At 37.5% G+C, this 17,067-nt stretch overlaps 1 protein-coding gene across 1 annotated transcript in view; it reads right to left on the reverse strand.

Annotated features, from left to right (window-relative positions):
* Positions 1-238: 238 nt before the first annotated feature.
* The window catches only part of GBE1 (1,4-alpha-glucan branching enzyme 1), a 270,358-nt gene continuing 253,529 nt past the window's right edge, over positions 239-17,067 (reverse strand). Inside the window, exons 15-16 of the mRNA XM_073892065.1 lie at positions 9,406-9,521; positions 239-1,019 (exon numbers count right to left, since the gene is read on the reverse strand). Of these exons, the coding sequence (XP_073748166.1) occupies positions 963-1,019; positions 9,406-9,521 (173 nt within the window). The 3' untranslated portion in view covers positions 239-962. The remainder of the gene's footprint in view (positions 1,020-9,405; positions 9,522-17,067) is intronic.

The following is a 17,067-nucleotide window of genomic DNA, read 5'->3' on the forward strand; positions in this document are numbered from 1 at the left end:
GAGTTGAGATAATTAATTCAACGTCTGAAAGTGTTCAGGTTTACAGCTGCAGAGTAGCTTGGATATCTGAGTTGGTTAGTATAATCTTACATTACAAAATAGTACCTAAAGAAAAACTATTATTAACCCCATGGCTGGCCCATTGTGCACGTGTGCATATATGTGGGGGGGGGTATCAGAGGTAAGATAAGCATTTTAACATTCATTCTAAATCAACCCCCATGGTAGTCCAGCAAAGTAAACATTAGCAAAGGCAATTTTGCAATTTTTTTTTATTGATCGACAGTACAAGAAGTTTTCTGAAATGTTACAATTACCAATTCAGGTCTTCAGAAAGACGGAGATACCGGCATTCACCAAGTTACAAAGTGAAGCAGAGATCACAAGATAAAACGCAGGCAAAATGAAGCATGTATGAGTTTATAGATAATGGCTTTATATTATCTTTGACTCAGTTCTTAACTTTATATTATTACTACATACTTATTACAGTATTTCTAAACACAATTAAAAAAAAACCAATAGTAACAAACTTGGTGCTTTGTATTTTAAACCAAGATATACTTAGAACAAATAAAGTCACCAAATATTCATCTTAAAAAAATACTGTATACATTCAACAGAAATAATCATACAGGACACACGATTCAAATTTGAACTTTAAGGATCAAATATTGGCCTAGAGAGTGTAGTTGTTTAAAGGCATTGCATAGAATACTTCATTTGAGAATCCTAGCTGCTCAGATGCCTGGAAAATAGAGTCTAGGATCTTTGAAATTTCAAACATATACCCCCCTCTACTTAAAGTCTGACATTCATTTGCACAAGCCAATATTAAATTTCAGACTCTGATGTTTCGTCTAGACAGCCGTGTTTTGCAAGCTCACACATTCTGAACTCTATGACAATGAAAACAGGAAAACAAAGCACACGTCTTCCGGTGAAGCTGAAACTCCGTCTCTTCAGTTGGGCATATCCACGTTCTGAAGGACGAGGCCCACTCGGCTTGGAATGTACACCTAAGTCAACACAATCATGTCAGTGCAATTGAAAGAAATACTGAACACGATGACCTTATGGCAAAAGGACATGATGCCCTCTCACATTTGCTTCAAGTTACGGTTATCTTTACGCTTCCGCAGGCTCCCAGCAGACATTTATTTCTACAGTTCAGCAGTCCTGGCACCTACGTGAGACTCCTTTGAAGCAAGCACCACTAGAGGGCGCCATATACTTTACAAAACCCAGCGATCCGCAGCCACGAGGACTGTAAAGGACGCTCGCGGCTGTCGAGGCACCATCCGGTGGTACAGGAAGACTGTCCTAAGGTAACAATGTTATTCTATTCAGGTGAGCAACAGTAATATACCGAACATTGCTCTACACCAAGACTCTTATTTGTCATCCTGTTTTGTCTTCTGTCATTTTAAGAACTAAACCTGAAAGGTGATATAAGGGATCCTAAGGGTATTTAGGTCCCTCCCAGTCAAAAAGCTTGCCCCTGCATTTAAAATACAATACGCATCCTCTCCACGCCCTGCAGGGTCCTGACTGCGCTCCTTCCCGCGAGAGACTCCATCTCCCATCTCAGCTCAGTGTGGCACAAGTCTCTTCTCCCCTCACACCAGGGTCCGCCTATAGGCGGCCCTTTCTTCCCTCCTCTGGGTCTGGGCTCAGAATACTCTACCTTGCTAGTTCCTTATTTCTTGCATTTTAAAAAGTTGCAGCTCCACAGAGGGTTGTCCCTTGACAACGCTAGATAGGATAGCTTCTCCACTTTTTCTATGACAGCTCCATTTTTGTTTGTTTCCTCCTCCCCCTCCTCCTCCTCCCCCTCCCCCTCCTCCTTCTTCGTCTTCCTCTTCCTCTTCTTCTTCTTTTTTTAAATCTGGGCAACCTTGGCTGTGTTGCTTTGCCTCTCTGGGTCCCAGATTTCCCTTCTGTGTGGTGAGGCACCAAACAATGGGAATCGCAGGTAACAGTTACTAAGTGCTCAGTATGTGCCCTCTGTCCGTCTCCCTGGTCTTTTAAGTACTAGTTTGTTCAACCCTCACGACCACCCTGTGAGGCCTTACTGCTATCACCTCCATTTTTCAGATGAGGGAATGGAGGCACAAAGCAGCTAAATAATTTTCCCAACCTCACACACTTTGTAAATGGCAGAGATAGGAGTCGAATCCAAGTTCTCTGGTTAAAGGGCATTTTCATTTCTTTCTGAACATCTAACACAATTTGTGATTTTTTTCAAGTTTATGATCTGTCCTCCCCACCAGACGATGAACTTTAAAAGGGCAGAAGCTCTATGTCTTCATATTTCTAACTCTTCATAGGTGCCAGTGGACAAAGTAGGTGCCAATGATGACTACATAAAATAATGAACAATGAATAAAGGAATAAATAAAAGTGGGCCCAATAACGTGCATATATTGTAAGATATTCTTTAATACACTTATTTGTGAAATACTTTTTATAAAATCGAGAAGTGATCTGAACTGCTTGATGTTTATCTATGTGCTATTTTACATATAACATATTTACTGTTAACAAACAGTAAAAATAATATTAGACTGCTGTCGTCATTGTGACAGCATCTCTCCATTTCTGACACTGCAAATATTTTATTATTTCAGTCATTTTATCTTTAAGTGAAAGTCTGACTGATGGGTTAAAAAAAGAAAAAAAAAAAGCTTTTATAGCATGGGACCAGAATGAAAGATGCAAAGCAGGCAGGGCTTAAGGGGAAAAAAAAAAAAAATGAACAGAACAGCTGATTTTCACTGAATGAGACTACTGTATGTCCAATACATCTCAACTCTTCAATTGAACACAATGTTTTCCCTTAAGGTTTTTGTGATAAAGAACTCTCACGACTCTAAGAAAAAAATCAGATACACTAATATAGTTGGTTAGTTTTGAACAATGCAGATTAAAGTGGTTGTAAAATGATGGCATTTTAAAAAGAAATTTATATTATGAATGTAGTAACTAGAGTTTTTCTAATCTTCAACTAATAGTGATTTTAGAAAATGATCATCTGAGAAAAATTTCACAAATGCTAACAGTCACTGGGTAGCTCAATGTCTCACAGTTTGATTTGCTTCCAGTACTTCCAAAAGATAAATATTATGTCCTTGCAGTCATTAAGTGTGGGAAACACTTTATGTCAATGCCATAATCTGTTTCCCTCTATTTTTCCTACAGTTTACAGGTTCAACCAATTCTCTCTCCAACTCTTATCAAAACAGGCAGGAGTGAGAGACAGTGTTCTGCCCTTTCAAAGGAGTTTGCCAGGTACTTACTCTATTCTACGCATGTAGTTTGGTATAAACTAGGTATAACCAATCAGTGGGACAGGTATAACTAATCAGTGGGACAGCAGGTTATAATAGAATGATTCTGAACTGTTCTAAGCATTTTTTTTTTAAAGATTTTATTTATTTATTTGACAGAGAGAGACACAGTGAGAGAGGGAACACAAGCAGGGGGAGTGGGAGAGGGAGAAGCAGTCTTCCTGCTGAGCAGGGAGACCGATGAGGGGTTCCATCCCAGGACCCTGGAACCATGACCCGAGCTGAAGGCAGACACTTAATGACTGAGCCGCCCAGGTGCCCCATGTTCTAAGCATTTTAAAACTGAAGACCAATCTAAATTTTCCAAGTAGCACCAAAGACTAGACAAAAGAATTTCAGTTCCCTTTACATTAAAAACATTCCTTTGATTTTAGGTATGGTCTTATATGCATATAAAAGGATTCTGAGAAGTTCAAGGCTCTGCAGACAGATGCAATGAAACAAACAAGTCAGACCTAAACAAATAAGTACAGGTCTCTGCTCAGTGTGGCACAGTGATCGATCAGGACAGGTCACATCAATCTCCTATTTGAATCCTACAGAGTTTTGGCATCTACTCTGTTTGATTCATAACCTCATAACTAATTTCATTACTAAATACAAATGAAAACTATAAACCTATAATTTAGAAAAAAATCCTCCTTTCTGTGATCTTTTGGTATTTTAGCCACCCCAAATTTAAGAGTAAAACAAAAGGGATGACAAGAAGTTCAAGGCTTGCAATATATGCATTTAGTTTCCTATTTTGGCATTTAATGGTTAAAAAAATGCTCCAAGAACTCTTACTAAATGATGCTGGTCATTTTATGTAAGGAGCTTTATGATGCCAATTCCAGTCACACTTAGAGACCTCTTAATACTATCTGCTCAAAAAACCTTCGGTTGATAATTGTATAGTATCATTAATGGGAATATTGTGCAATTATATTTTTCACTGCAGTGTTAATTACTAGAATGTGTTTCTGTTGCTCTAGAGCCCTTGCAGTATAGGCAACATGAAAGAACTCCCCCAAGCAAGTGATTTTTCTTAACTATGGCTATTTATGGAATTTTGAGTTTTCTTCTTTATTAGGGTTCTGAGTATGTAAATCAATTTTCTTAGTGGTTAGGAAATGACTACCAATTATACTAAAGGATTTAAGATAATCAGAACTAATCCTTATGATGAGACAATTACAGACATGAACGGTTTGGGGGCTTTATAATTTAGTGCTAAGTATTGGCTCTGTAACACTCATTTTGTAATTTTAATTCTAAAAATAGTTTTGATTCATACAGCAAGTGAAAAGAAATATGAACATAATTTAAGTAGGTTTAAACATGAAAATGTTTAAGCATATTTAAATATAAACAATTTGTATTTAAGTACATGTATAGAAAAACTGTTTAGTATGCACATCACAGATAATATATGCTGATCAACATACATACCACGCCCATGTGTTAGCCATTAAGCCCTAAAGATTTTGTGGTTAGGATCACAGTAAGAACATATGAGGCAATGTGATGAATGGCCATGAATTTCGTTTCTTTTAGCTATATTTATAGTCAACACTTCAGAAGGAATCCGAATGCCACAGTATAACCCAATTCACTTATTAAGAGACGCAAAATGCATGCTAATCTACCCAGTTATTTTGACTACCTTAATGACTTAATCACTATGCTGAACACTAACATGGCTAAAAACAAAACAAAAACAAAAAACCCCACAACAACAAAAATACCAAAACGGATCACACAATAATCTACTATATGATGACATCCAGGCAAAGTATTATGTTAATCTAGGATCATAATTGAGTTGCAAAAATTAATTATACAATTTTTGAAAACAGGGTGTCAAAAATTTGAAAACAAAATTTTAAAATGACTTTTAAGTGAAAAATACTTTAATTTTTAAATTTTCTTAGAAATTGCTAAATTTAGCAATAGCACATAATTGAAGGGTGATAACATCATTTGATGAAAAGGGCATTAGACCTTTAATAGTCTACATACACACATTTGTCACAAAAGAATTACAAATTATTTTGAAAATTAAGTTTGATATATAAAATAATTTCAATTTTCACATACGTGCTTTAGTTCATAAAATATTTTCTGAGAAAAAATAAATCTTATTCTAATTCATTATTTTATGTTAGGCTAAGAGAAAAGTGATGCTAATAAATATTTCTAAATAGAAATCCATATTGTCTAATTTAGAAATATTAAAAAAGAATAAGCTTTAAGAATAGTTTGATTTTTTTTCTTATCTGAAAAACCTAAACATGTTTATGATTTGGGATAGAGAAAAAGACACTTCCCAATCGCTAAATTGTATTTCTAATACAACTAAGGGACAATAAAGACAATAATACATCTATGCCGAATTCCCTATTTAAACCAAAAGTCTGCTTTTGAATTCCCAAATTTAGAATAAGAATAAACAGATCTACTCCCCCCCCTTTTTTAAAGATTATTTATTTATTTATCTGACACAGAGAGATACAGAGAGAAAGGGAACACAAGCAGGGGGAGTGGGAGAGGGAGAAGAAGGCTTCCCGCGGAGCAGGGAGCCGGATGTGGGGCTAAAGAGATCTACTTCTTAATGATAAGGAGCCTAACTGGCAAAGTAATAAAGGCTAAAATTATTGCCTTATCCATATTTCACCCTTGAGACTACTTGAGTTACTGTAAAGGAAACTAATTCTCGTTTTAGGTTCAATAATCTGTTCTTCCATTTGTGCCAGGGAATTTGAATTTATGAACCAGAGAAGGGAAAGGACGCCTGCCTGCTTCCAGTGTGCCGACCCGACACATAAGTAACATATAAGTTCATAGAAGTTCCTCTATCAGAAACCAAAATACAGAGAAGTGAGTGTGCTAAAATGGAATTTCCAATAACTGCCAGTAAAGCAGAATGGAGAAATTTTGCCCCGTCGCTTCTTGGCATTCGTGGGCTACTCTGACCTTAGCAAATGTGTTTCAACGGTAGCACACACGCGGTTCTCGTCTGGCTTCCCAGTTTCAACCAGTGGAGTACATGGTAAGGAAGACGCGGGAATGGTACCTGCTGATGCTGCAGCTTGTATGGCTATTTTAATATTCCTTCATATTTTAAGATGCCTTCAAGCTCTGTTTGTTACTATCTTTGAAAACAGATTTGACACTTATTCAGCAGATCCTTTGGATTACTGAGCTTGCAAATTAAGCTTTAGTAAATACCGTGTACTTGTTAGGAGGGGCAGACATTTCACGGAGAAGGAAAGATGCCTTCTTTTCTCATGTGGGAAGCAAAAGTGATCTCTCTCTGGTGGCGGAATGAGATCTAGAGTGCCTAGAGTCATGTTCAAGAAACGTGATTGGATCCCAGCACATATGACCTCCTTTAATAAAGAATCCCATTATAATGAGGCATTCTTTGAATAGGTTTGTTTTTTTAGCGTGATTTCCTCCCTCCTCTGGCTCTTCAAAGGATAACTCTGGCAAGAAGGAACATGTTTTATTGGATTTTCTGGGCTCCCTCATTCCTATATTAAACCAGTGATTATTTCACCTGGAGCCTAAAGACATTCAAATGAGTGTTTCCTGAAGCACCTGAAGTTATTGAAACAAGATGCTGCTGCTGGGAAGACAGAGCTTAATCATTACCTTTCTGACCAAGCTGGATCAGAATTCTAATACAGGCAGTGGTGTTAAGCTATGTTCTATTTCTCACGTGCTTGCAGCACTATATTCCTCTACCTGTTATCAACGCTTATGCGCTACTCTCCACTCCACCTGCTAATTTAGAACTGTGCATTCCTTATTTGCAAGATAAATTCAGTGAGTACTTGCAAAATAATCTCCTGACTGTTGCTGCCGCTGTGAGTTGGCTTGTTCTAATTAGGATAGAATATTTTTACTCTTACAAAAATTGAAAGGATGGCAAGATATTTTCTGCCCATCCCCAAAGATTTTGAGCCCTTGCCTAAGATTATAATTTCTCCCAAATTGGGAGGACGTCTTCTTAACCATGTGTCCTCAAAGCACCTAGTATCTGGATGTGCTTAAAATACCTAAAAAAGAACTGAACAGCCGTAACAATAATACCTTTAAAGTACATGGGAAATAGCGTTTTGCAGTTTCCAAAAAACTTATGTTAATGAGTTTATGCCTCAAGAATCTCTTGCTGTGGGGAGGATACTATACTAATCCTCATTACACAGATGAGGGAAAATGCAGTGCAGAAAGGGTGAGAACTCAAGTTCTCAGAACTAGTCAATGGCAGACGGGGCTCCATCCCAAGTTCGCTGCCACGACATTCTGTGGTCTTTTCAGTGTTCTACCATGCCTCTCTACCTAACAGAACCCTCACTGGACACATGAAGCTTTAGGAAGTTTCCTACACACACATTTAGCGTGACTCTTCCGAATTCCTTTCAGTCTGGTTTGACTGGTTCAACCCCAGCTTTCTCGCAGCAAGCTGCTGCTTCTCTATGGGTCCTCTTTGCAAGCTGAGTGCTCTTCCTTAGTCCCTCAGGGGTCTCTAACTCTTCTGGTTATTGCAGAACTTTAAGAGAGTTTTTTAAAAGATTATTTATTTATTTATTATTTATTATTTATTTATTTATTTATTTAGCGAGAGAGCACACACAATCACAGGGAGGAACAGAGAGAGAGAGGGAGAAAGAGAATCTTAAGGAGACTCCGTGCTGAGCCTGGAGCTGGACACAGGGCTCAATCTCAGGACCCTGAGACCATGACCTGAGCCAAAATCAAGAGTCAGATGCCTAACTGACTGAGCCACCCAGGTGTCCCCCAAGATAATTTCTAAAATTCATTTCAGAGGGGTGCCTGGGTGGCTCAGTTGGAAGAGTGCCTGACTCTTGATTTCAACTCAGGTCATGATCTCAGGGTTGTGAGACTGAGCCCTGCTTCGGGCTCCCCGCTCAGCGTGGAGTTAGGTTCAGATTCTCTCTCTCCACCCCCCCGCCCCTCCCCCCACTTGTGTGCTCTCTCTCAATCAATAAAATCTTAAAAAAATAAAATTCATTTAGAAACAATTTTTATCAATCTTTACATGGCAAAGCTGAATGTTCTGACAAACTACAACAATTATTCTTTGTCGAAAAAGTCTGATAGCACCGTGAAGCCCTCCCTCTTAAGAATGCATATGTATCTATACCTGTGTCTAAAGCTACATAAGCATCACCATCATTACCACCTATATGCACGCACATACTGTTAGAGTAACACTCATTTCTCCTGTGGCCATTACCCTTTCCTCAGACCCTTAACCCACAACTCAATCTTGCTCATTTCTGCTCTTTTCATTTATTTTATGCCACTGTCTTTGGCAAGCTGATTCTGTATCTAACATGGTGATTTACAAAGTGATGGAATATAGTAGAAAAATGAGGGAACCAGGGGTCTCTTACAGATTCTCCCTTTTGACCTCCAAATCTGGAGAGTTTCTAAATCCTACATTTTTAAAAGAAGCCTTACAGTTTAAAGCAGTTTTTTTCACATGTGTTAACAACACAAAGTAAAAATTAGTTATATGGTTTAATGTTTTCCTCAGTGATATGAGGAAATCAGAAAATTTTGTAAGAATGAATTCAGTCTTTAATTGGCTGCAGGAAAGAAAAAAGATAGATTTTTATAGACCTTCTTAAGGTGTTTTACATTAAACTTCATTAGACAGTCAATAATGTAGAAATCTGCTGGATGTAAAATATACAGAAAGCAAGAACAGAAGGGAAGTAAGTTGCATAAAAAATAGCAAAAAATGCCTTCCCCTTATTTTTTGAGAAATAGTTTTTATTCCTATTAATATCCAAACTTCCCCAATTGTCCACCAAATACCCCTGACTATCAGTTTTCCAAAAGCAAATTCAGTCTAGCACCACACACACCGCTCTGAATGTTTTAGCTCACTTATTCTCTATCAACCCCTCCCTGTTTTGTTTTGTTTTGTTTTTACATGCCACTTACTTGTTGAAGAGTTGTTTCTTTGGACAAAAACATCACTTCAAAAATAAAGGGTTAAATGAAAATGCAATGAAAAGATCTTAAAGACCTTACTTACCAAAAGAGAATAGGGACGCTCATTATGTTTAAAATCTTCAGAAAAAAAATCGGTATTGTGGTCCAATCTCTGATGTCCTCCATATTCTGCTGCATCTGTATCTAGCACAATTTTGAATGTACAGCTTTTAAGGAATCACAATGGTTCAGGAGAGAAATGAGACATTATAAAATATGTTCTGAGATAGCAATTTGAAAGTGAGTATTCTGAACATTGTTAAATCATGTTTAGTGTTATATACCCATTTCTTTTCTAATATTTCAGAGATACTCATGTTTGAAAGGGGTGTTAGAGACTCTGGTTCACACACCCATGGGATCCTTGCTATCCTATCACAGCTTATCACATGATCATCCAAGCTGGGACTGACTGTCCTCATGAACAGAGAATCTACTTTTCTCTTATTACAACCCATCCCATTCATTAGAAAGTCACCTCTACAGTGAATGGAAATTTGACTTCTTGGGACTTTTCAACCCGGAAAAGCCATAAAGAATAAATTCAAAATTCAGTAACCTTTCAAATATTTAATAATAGTTATGCTACCTCCATGTGTCCTCTACATCTATTACTTAATACATACTAAATGTAATCCCAGGACCTTTAAGAATTTCTCATTTGATATGGCTTTTTACTCCTTCCCCATCTCCAACTTCATTCCAGTTAATCAAAGTGAGGAACACAAGTGAACCAAGTGTCCACGTGTGGTCTGAAGAGTGCAGAACAAAGCAGGTCTCCTCCTGCTATTAACACACAAGATCATGAAAACATACTATCCATCCATGTTACACAGAGAGTCACGCTGCATTCACGTGGTCTGATACCATTTAACATCTGTTTTTTCAGGTGAGTTATTAAGTAGGTTTTATTACTGTATTTACAACAAAATAAAAGCTATGGCTATTGTGTTCAAATTTATTATGCTCTAGGGACGCCTGGGTGGCTCAGTCAGTTAAGCGGCTGCCTTCGGCTCAGGTCATGGTCCCAGGGTCCTGGGATCGAGTCCCACATTGGGCTCCTTGCTCAGCGGGGAGCCTGATTCTCCCTCTGCCTCTGCCTCTCCCCCTGCTTGTGCTCTGTCTCTCTCTGACAAATAAATAAAATCTTAAAAAAAAAATTATTATGCTCTAAATGTCTAGACATGATACTTAATACAAAATTCTTTAAGTAAATGTACATGAGTACATATAGAAATCTTAACTTTCTTCTAGCCCAAGGAGGGATAAAGAGATTTAAATGCTTTGTGTTTTCTTTCTCTGGTATATAAATCTTTGATTCAGAAGTGTTTGTATATTTTCATTAAAAAGTATCACATTAAAAGTACACATGGTGACAAACAATGACCATCATTTTCATGCCTAGGGAATCTCTGTCTAGGTAAGAGATTCAGACAAACTCGCTAAAGGAACTTTTGCTGGGAGGGGTGACTCCATTTCAGTCAATCTAGGTCAGCCTGCTCTGACTCAAATTCAAACTGATAATCAGAATGTTAGTGTTTAACAAGAGTGAGACAGAGAGAGAAAGACTGATTGAGATTCAAAAGATGACTACTGGGCACAGGCAAATTCTAAAGTCACTCAATATAGCTGAAAATGACTTGAGCATTCGAAATCATTTAATGGCAAAACACAGATAGTGAAAATAAATAACTGGAGACACTGTAAATAAATGAAGCCTTGTGGAATGAAAGGAACTATTAAAAATAAAGTTTAGCTTTTGTTCTTCATCCTAGTTCATTAAATACTTGTACAAATCTTCAAAAAGCAAAAATCTTTAAAAAAAAAATGGGGCACCTGGGTGGCTCAGATGGTTAAGCATCTGCCTTCGGCTCAGGTCATGATTCCAAGGTCCTGGGATCAAGCCCCGTGTAGGGCTCCCTACTCAGCAGGAAGTCTGCTTCTCCCTCTCCCTCTGCCTCTCCCCCTCCCCCTGCTTGTGCTCTCTTGCTCTCTGTCAAATAAATAAATAAATAAATAAAATCTTAAAAAAAAAATCTTCAAAAAGCAAAAAGAACAAAACTGAGAAAAATAAGTACAATTTAGAGACTGATGTCCTGGAATACTTTAAAAACTTTTGAAATAGAGTATCAATTATTAAATTAGTAGTTAAGATCACAGATAATTGGTAGTAGTGTCTGAAGAAAGCAAGTATCTCTTTAAAAGCAGGGGTTCCCAACCTGTGGGTTAATATTCACTGGTGGCTATTATTAAAAGGATCTCACCGAATGAGTAATTATGTTATTATAACGGACTGGGAATCTATATTTGCATCAGGCATTGTCTGAAGCCTAAATTATGTTATTATACACATTTAGATACTGTATTTTAAATAATGTGCAGCTTTTTTTTGATTAATAAAATGCAGATTCATTTAAAAAGTCACAAGATTTAGAGTAAGGTTTTGCTTATATATTTTTTCAATCAAGGATACTGAAAGAACAATTGTTATAAAAGCCCATTTCTTTTTGACATTGAAAGGGATCATCATATTTAAATGCTTGGAATCTACTCACTTAATATATATAATTTGTAGCCAGAAAGCAAAAGCTTACAAAAGTCATAATGAAAGTTTTAAAACATCAGTTTGGAACTGTTTCTCTAATTTATAATTTAAAGAAAAAATTCTGCTGTGGCCACTTGTGGAATTACCCAGCCCTGTGTCTTTATTACTCAGGGAATACAATAACTTCCTTTAGAAAAGCAACACTCGAGCTCCAGAAATTACAATAATTTAAAACACTAGAATAAAAGTAATAATTGTGGAAGGGGGGCGGAGCAAGATGGCAGAGGAGTAGGAGACCTGGATTTCGTCTGGTCCCAGGAATTCAGCTGGATAGGGATCAAACCATTCTGAACACCTACGAACTCAACAGGAGATTGAAGAAAAGAGTAGCACAACTCTCTGAACAGAAAAGCAACTGCTTTTTGGAAGGGCTGTACGGAAAGCTTGCAGGGAACAAAAGCTCCCGAGAGCAAACCCAAGCTGATTACTTAGTGCGGACCCAGCAAGGGCGGGGCAATTCCGCCTCCAGCAAAGACATTTGGGAACCATGGAAACAGGCACCTCCCCCAGAATATCAGCAAGAACAGCCAGCCAAGACCAAGTTTACCGATCAAGGAGAACGGGAGAACTCCAGCGCTAGGGGAATACTGAACAGAGAATTCATGGCTTTTTTCCCCATGATTCTTTCATCTTTCAAAGTTAATTTTTTTAACTGTCTTTTCTTTTTTTTTTTTGAATTTTTCTTTTCCCTTTTTCAACCATCTTATCAATCTTTTTTAAAATATTTTTTTATTTTTCATTTTTAGAGTCATATTCTATCCCTTCATAGTAGTTACCTTTATTTTTGGTATACATATATATAAGTTGTTCTCTCTTTAAAATTTTGAGATACAGTTTCTTCCAACAGATCAAAATATACCCTAAATCTCTAGTGTATGACTTTCTTCTAGTCTCCTGCCTGATCACATTCGCTCCCCATTTTTTTTTAAATCCTCTTCTTTCATTTTTCAACCAACTTCTTATCAATTCCTTTTATAAAATCTTTTATAATTTTCATCTTTACAGTCATATTCCATCCCTTCATCATATTAACCCTTTTTTTGTACATGTATAAGTTTTTCTTTCTTTAAAATTTTGGGAGGCACTTTCTTCTAACAGACCAAAATACACCCAAAATCTAATGTGAGGCACTGATCTGTGCACCAGACTGATATTTGATATTTGATCATATTCTGTTGTTTTGTTTTTCTTTGTTTTTATCGTTATCTTTTTCTCTTGTTTTCTTTCTTTTCCCCTGGTTTCAGGTCTTTTCTGATTTGTTTAGTGTATATTTTCTGGGGACGTTGTTACCCTGTTAGCATTTTTTAAGATTTTATTTATTTATTTGAGAGAGAGAGAATGAGAGAGAGAGAGAGAGAGAGAGCACATGAGAGGGGGGAGGGTCAGAGGGAGGAGACTCCCTGCCAAGCAGGGAGCCCGGATGTGGGACTTGATCCAGGGACTCCAGGATCATGACCTGAGCTGAAGGCAGTCGCTTAACCAACTGAGCCACCCAGGCACCCTACCCTGTTAGCATTTTGTTCTCTCATTCATCTATTCTCCTCTGGACAAAATGACAAGACGAAAAAAAATCACCTCAACAAAAAGAACAAGAGGCAGTACTGACTGCCAGGGACCTAATCAATATGGACATTAGTACGATGTCAGAACTAGAGTTGAGAATGACGCTAATGACAGTTGATTTTAAAGATACTATCTGGGCTTGAAAAAGCATGGAAGTGATTAGAGAAACCCTTCCTGGAGAAATAAAAGAACTAAAATCTAACCAAGTCAAAATCAAAAAGGCTATTCATGAGGTGCAATAAAAAATGGAGGCTCTAACTGCTAGGAATAATGAGGCAGAAGAGAGAATTAGTGATATAGAAGACCAAATGATGGAAAATAAAGAAGCTGAGAAAAGGAGAGATAAACAACTACTGGATCACGAGGGCAGAATTCAAGAGATAAGCAATACCATAAGACGAAACAACATTAGAATAATTGGGATCCCAGAAGAAGAAGAAGAAAGAGAGGGGCAGAAGGTATATTGGAGCAAATTATAGCAGAGAACTTCCCTAATTTGGGGAAGAAAACAGGCATAAAAATCCAGGAGGCACAGAGAACCCCCCTCAAAATCAATAAAAATAGGTCAACACCCCGACATTTAATAGTAAAACTTACGAGTCTCAGAGACAAAGAAAAATCCTGAAAGCAGCTCGGGACAAGAGGTCTGTAACCTACAATGGTAGAAACATTAGATTGGTAACAGACCTATCCACAGAGACCTGGCAGGCCAAAAAGGACTGGCACGATATCTTCAGAGCACTACATGAGAAAAATATGCAGCCAAGAATACTATATCCAGCTAGGCTGTCACTGAAAATAGAAGGAGAGATAAAAAGCTTCCAGTACAAACAAAACTAAAGAAATTTGCAAACACAATACCAGCCCTACAAGAAATATTGAAATGGGTCCTCCAAGCAAAGAGAGCCTAAAAGCAACATAGACTAGAAAGGAACACAGACAATATACAGTAACAGTCACCTTACAGGCAATACAATGGCACTAAATTCATATCTTTCAACACTTACCCTGAATGTAAATGAGCTAAATGCCCCAATCAAAAGACAGAGGCTATCAGACTGGATAAAAAAACAAGGCCCATCGATATGCTGTCTGCAAGAGACTCATTTTAGACCCAAAGACACCCCCAGATTGAAAGTGAGAGGGTGGAAAACGATTTACCATGCTAATGGACACCAAAAGAAAGCTGAGGTAGCAATCCTTATATCAGACAAATTAGATTTTAAACCAAAGACTGTAATTAAGAGATGAGGAAGGACACTATATCATACTTAAAGGACCTATCCAACAAGAAGATCTAACAATTGTAAATATCTATGCCCCTAACATGGGAGCCGCCAATTATATAAGCCAATTAATAACAAAAGCAAAGAAACACACTGACAACAATACAACAATAGTGGGGGACTTTAACACCCCCCTCACTGAAATGGACAGATCATTAAGCAAAAGATCAACAAGGAAATAAAGACTTTAAATGACACACTGGACCAAATGGACTTCACAGATATATTCAGAACATTCCATCCCAAAGCAACGGAATACACATTCTTCCCTAGTGCCCATGGAACATTCTCCAGAATAGATCATATCCTAGGTCACAAATCAGGTCTCAACTGGTACCAAAAGACTGGAATCAGTCCCTGCATATTTTCAGACCACAATGCTTTGAAACTAGAACTCAATCACAAAAGGAAAGTCGGAAAGAACTCAAATACGTGGAGGCTAAAGAGCATCTTACTAAAGAATGAATGGGTCAACCAGGAAATTAAAGAAGAATTAAAAAAATTCATGGAAACCAATGAGAATGAAAACACAACTGTTCAAAATCTTTGGGATCCAGCAAACGCAGCCCTAAGAGGAAAGTATATGCAATACAAGCCTTTCTCAAGAAACAAGAAAGGTCTCAAATACACAACCCAACCCTGCACCTAAAAGAGCTGGAGAAAGAACAGCAAATAAAGCCTAAACCCAGCAGGAAAAGAGAAATAATAAAGATCAGAGCAGAAATCAATGAAATAGAAACCAAAAGAACAGTAGAACAGATCAACAAAACTAGGAGCTGGTTCTTTGAAAGAATTAACAAGACTGATAAACCTCTGGCCAGACTTATCAAAAAGAAAAGAGAAATGACCCAAATAAATAAAATTATGAACAAAAGGAGATGACAACCAACACCAAAGAAATACAAACAATTATAAGAACATATTATGAGCAAGTATATGCCAGCAAATTAGATAATCTGGAAGAAATGGATGCATTCCTAGAGATGTATCAACTACCAAAACTGAACCAGGAAGAAATAGAAAACCTGAACAGACCTATAACCACTAAGGAAATTGAAGCAGTCATCAAATATCTCCCAACAAACAAAAGCCCAGGGCCAGATGGCTTCCCAAGGGAATTCTACCACACATTGAAAGAATTAATACCTATCCTTCTGAAACTGTTCCAAAAAATAGAAATGGAAGGAAAACTTCCGAACTCGTTTTATGAGGCCACCATTACCTTGATCCCAAAACCAGACAAAGACCCCATCAAAAAGGAGAATTACAGACCAATATTCTTGATGAACATGGATGCAAATTCTCACCAAACTACTAGCCAATAGGATCCAACAGTACATTAAAAGGATTATTCACCACGACCACGTGGGATTTATTCCTGGGTTGCAAGATTGATCCGCAAATCAATCAATGTGATACAATACACTAATAAAAGAAAGAACAAGAACCATATGATCCTCTCAATAGATGCAGAAAAAGCATTTGACAAAGTACAGCATCCTTTCTTGATCAAAACTCTTCAGAAAATAGGGATAGAGGGTACATACCTCAATATCATAAAAGCCATCTATGAAAAACCCACGGCAAATATCATTCTCAATGCGGAAAAACTGAGAGCGTCTCCCCTAAGGTCAGGAACACGGCAGGGATGTCCACTATCACCAGTGCTATTCAACATAGTATTAGAAGTCCTAGCCACAGCAATCACACAAGAAAAGGAAATAAAAGGCATCCAAATCGGCAAAAAAGAAGTCAAACTCTCACCATTTGCAGATTATATGATACTTTATGTGAAAAACCCAAAAGACTCCACCCCAAAACTGCTAGAACTCACACAGAAATTCAGTAAAGTGGCAGGATAGAAAAATCAATGCACAGAAATCAGTGGCATTCCTATACACCACCAACAAGACAGAAGAAAGAGAAATTAAGGAGTCGATCCCATTTACAACTGCACCCAAAACCATAAGATATCGAGGAATAAACCTAACCAAAGAGGCAAAGAATCTGTACTCAGAAAACTAGAAAATACCCATGAAAGAAATTGAGGAAGACACAAAGAAATGGAAAAACATCCCATGCTCATGGATTGGAAGAACAATTATTGTGAAGATGTCAATGCTACCTAGAGCAATCTACACATTCAATGCAATCCCTATCAAAATACCATCCACTTTTTTCAAAGAAATGGAACAAATAATCGTAAAATTTGTATGGAACCAGAAAAGACCCCGAATAGCCAGAGGAATGT

The sequence above is a fragment of the Callorhinus ursinus genome, unplaced genomic scaffold, assembly GCF_003265705.2.
Source record: "Callorhinus ursinus isolate GAN/ISIS: 27379988/994484 unplaced genomic scaffold, GSC_fseal_2.0 scaffold1, whole genome shotgun sequence".
Lineage (NCBI taxonomy): Eukaryota > Metazoa > Chordata > Mammalia > Carnivora > Otariidae > Callorhinus > Callorhinus ursinus.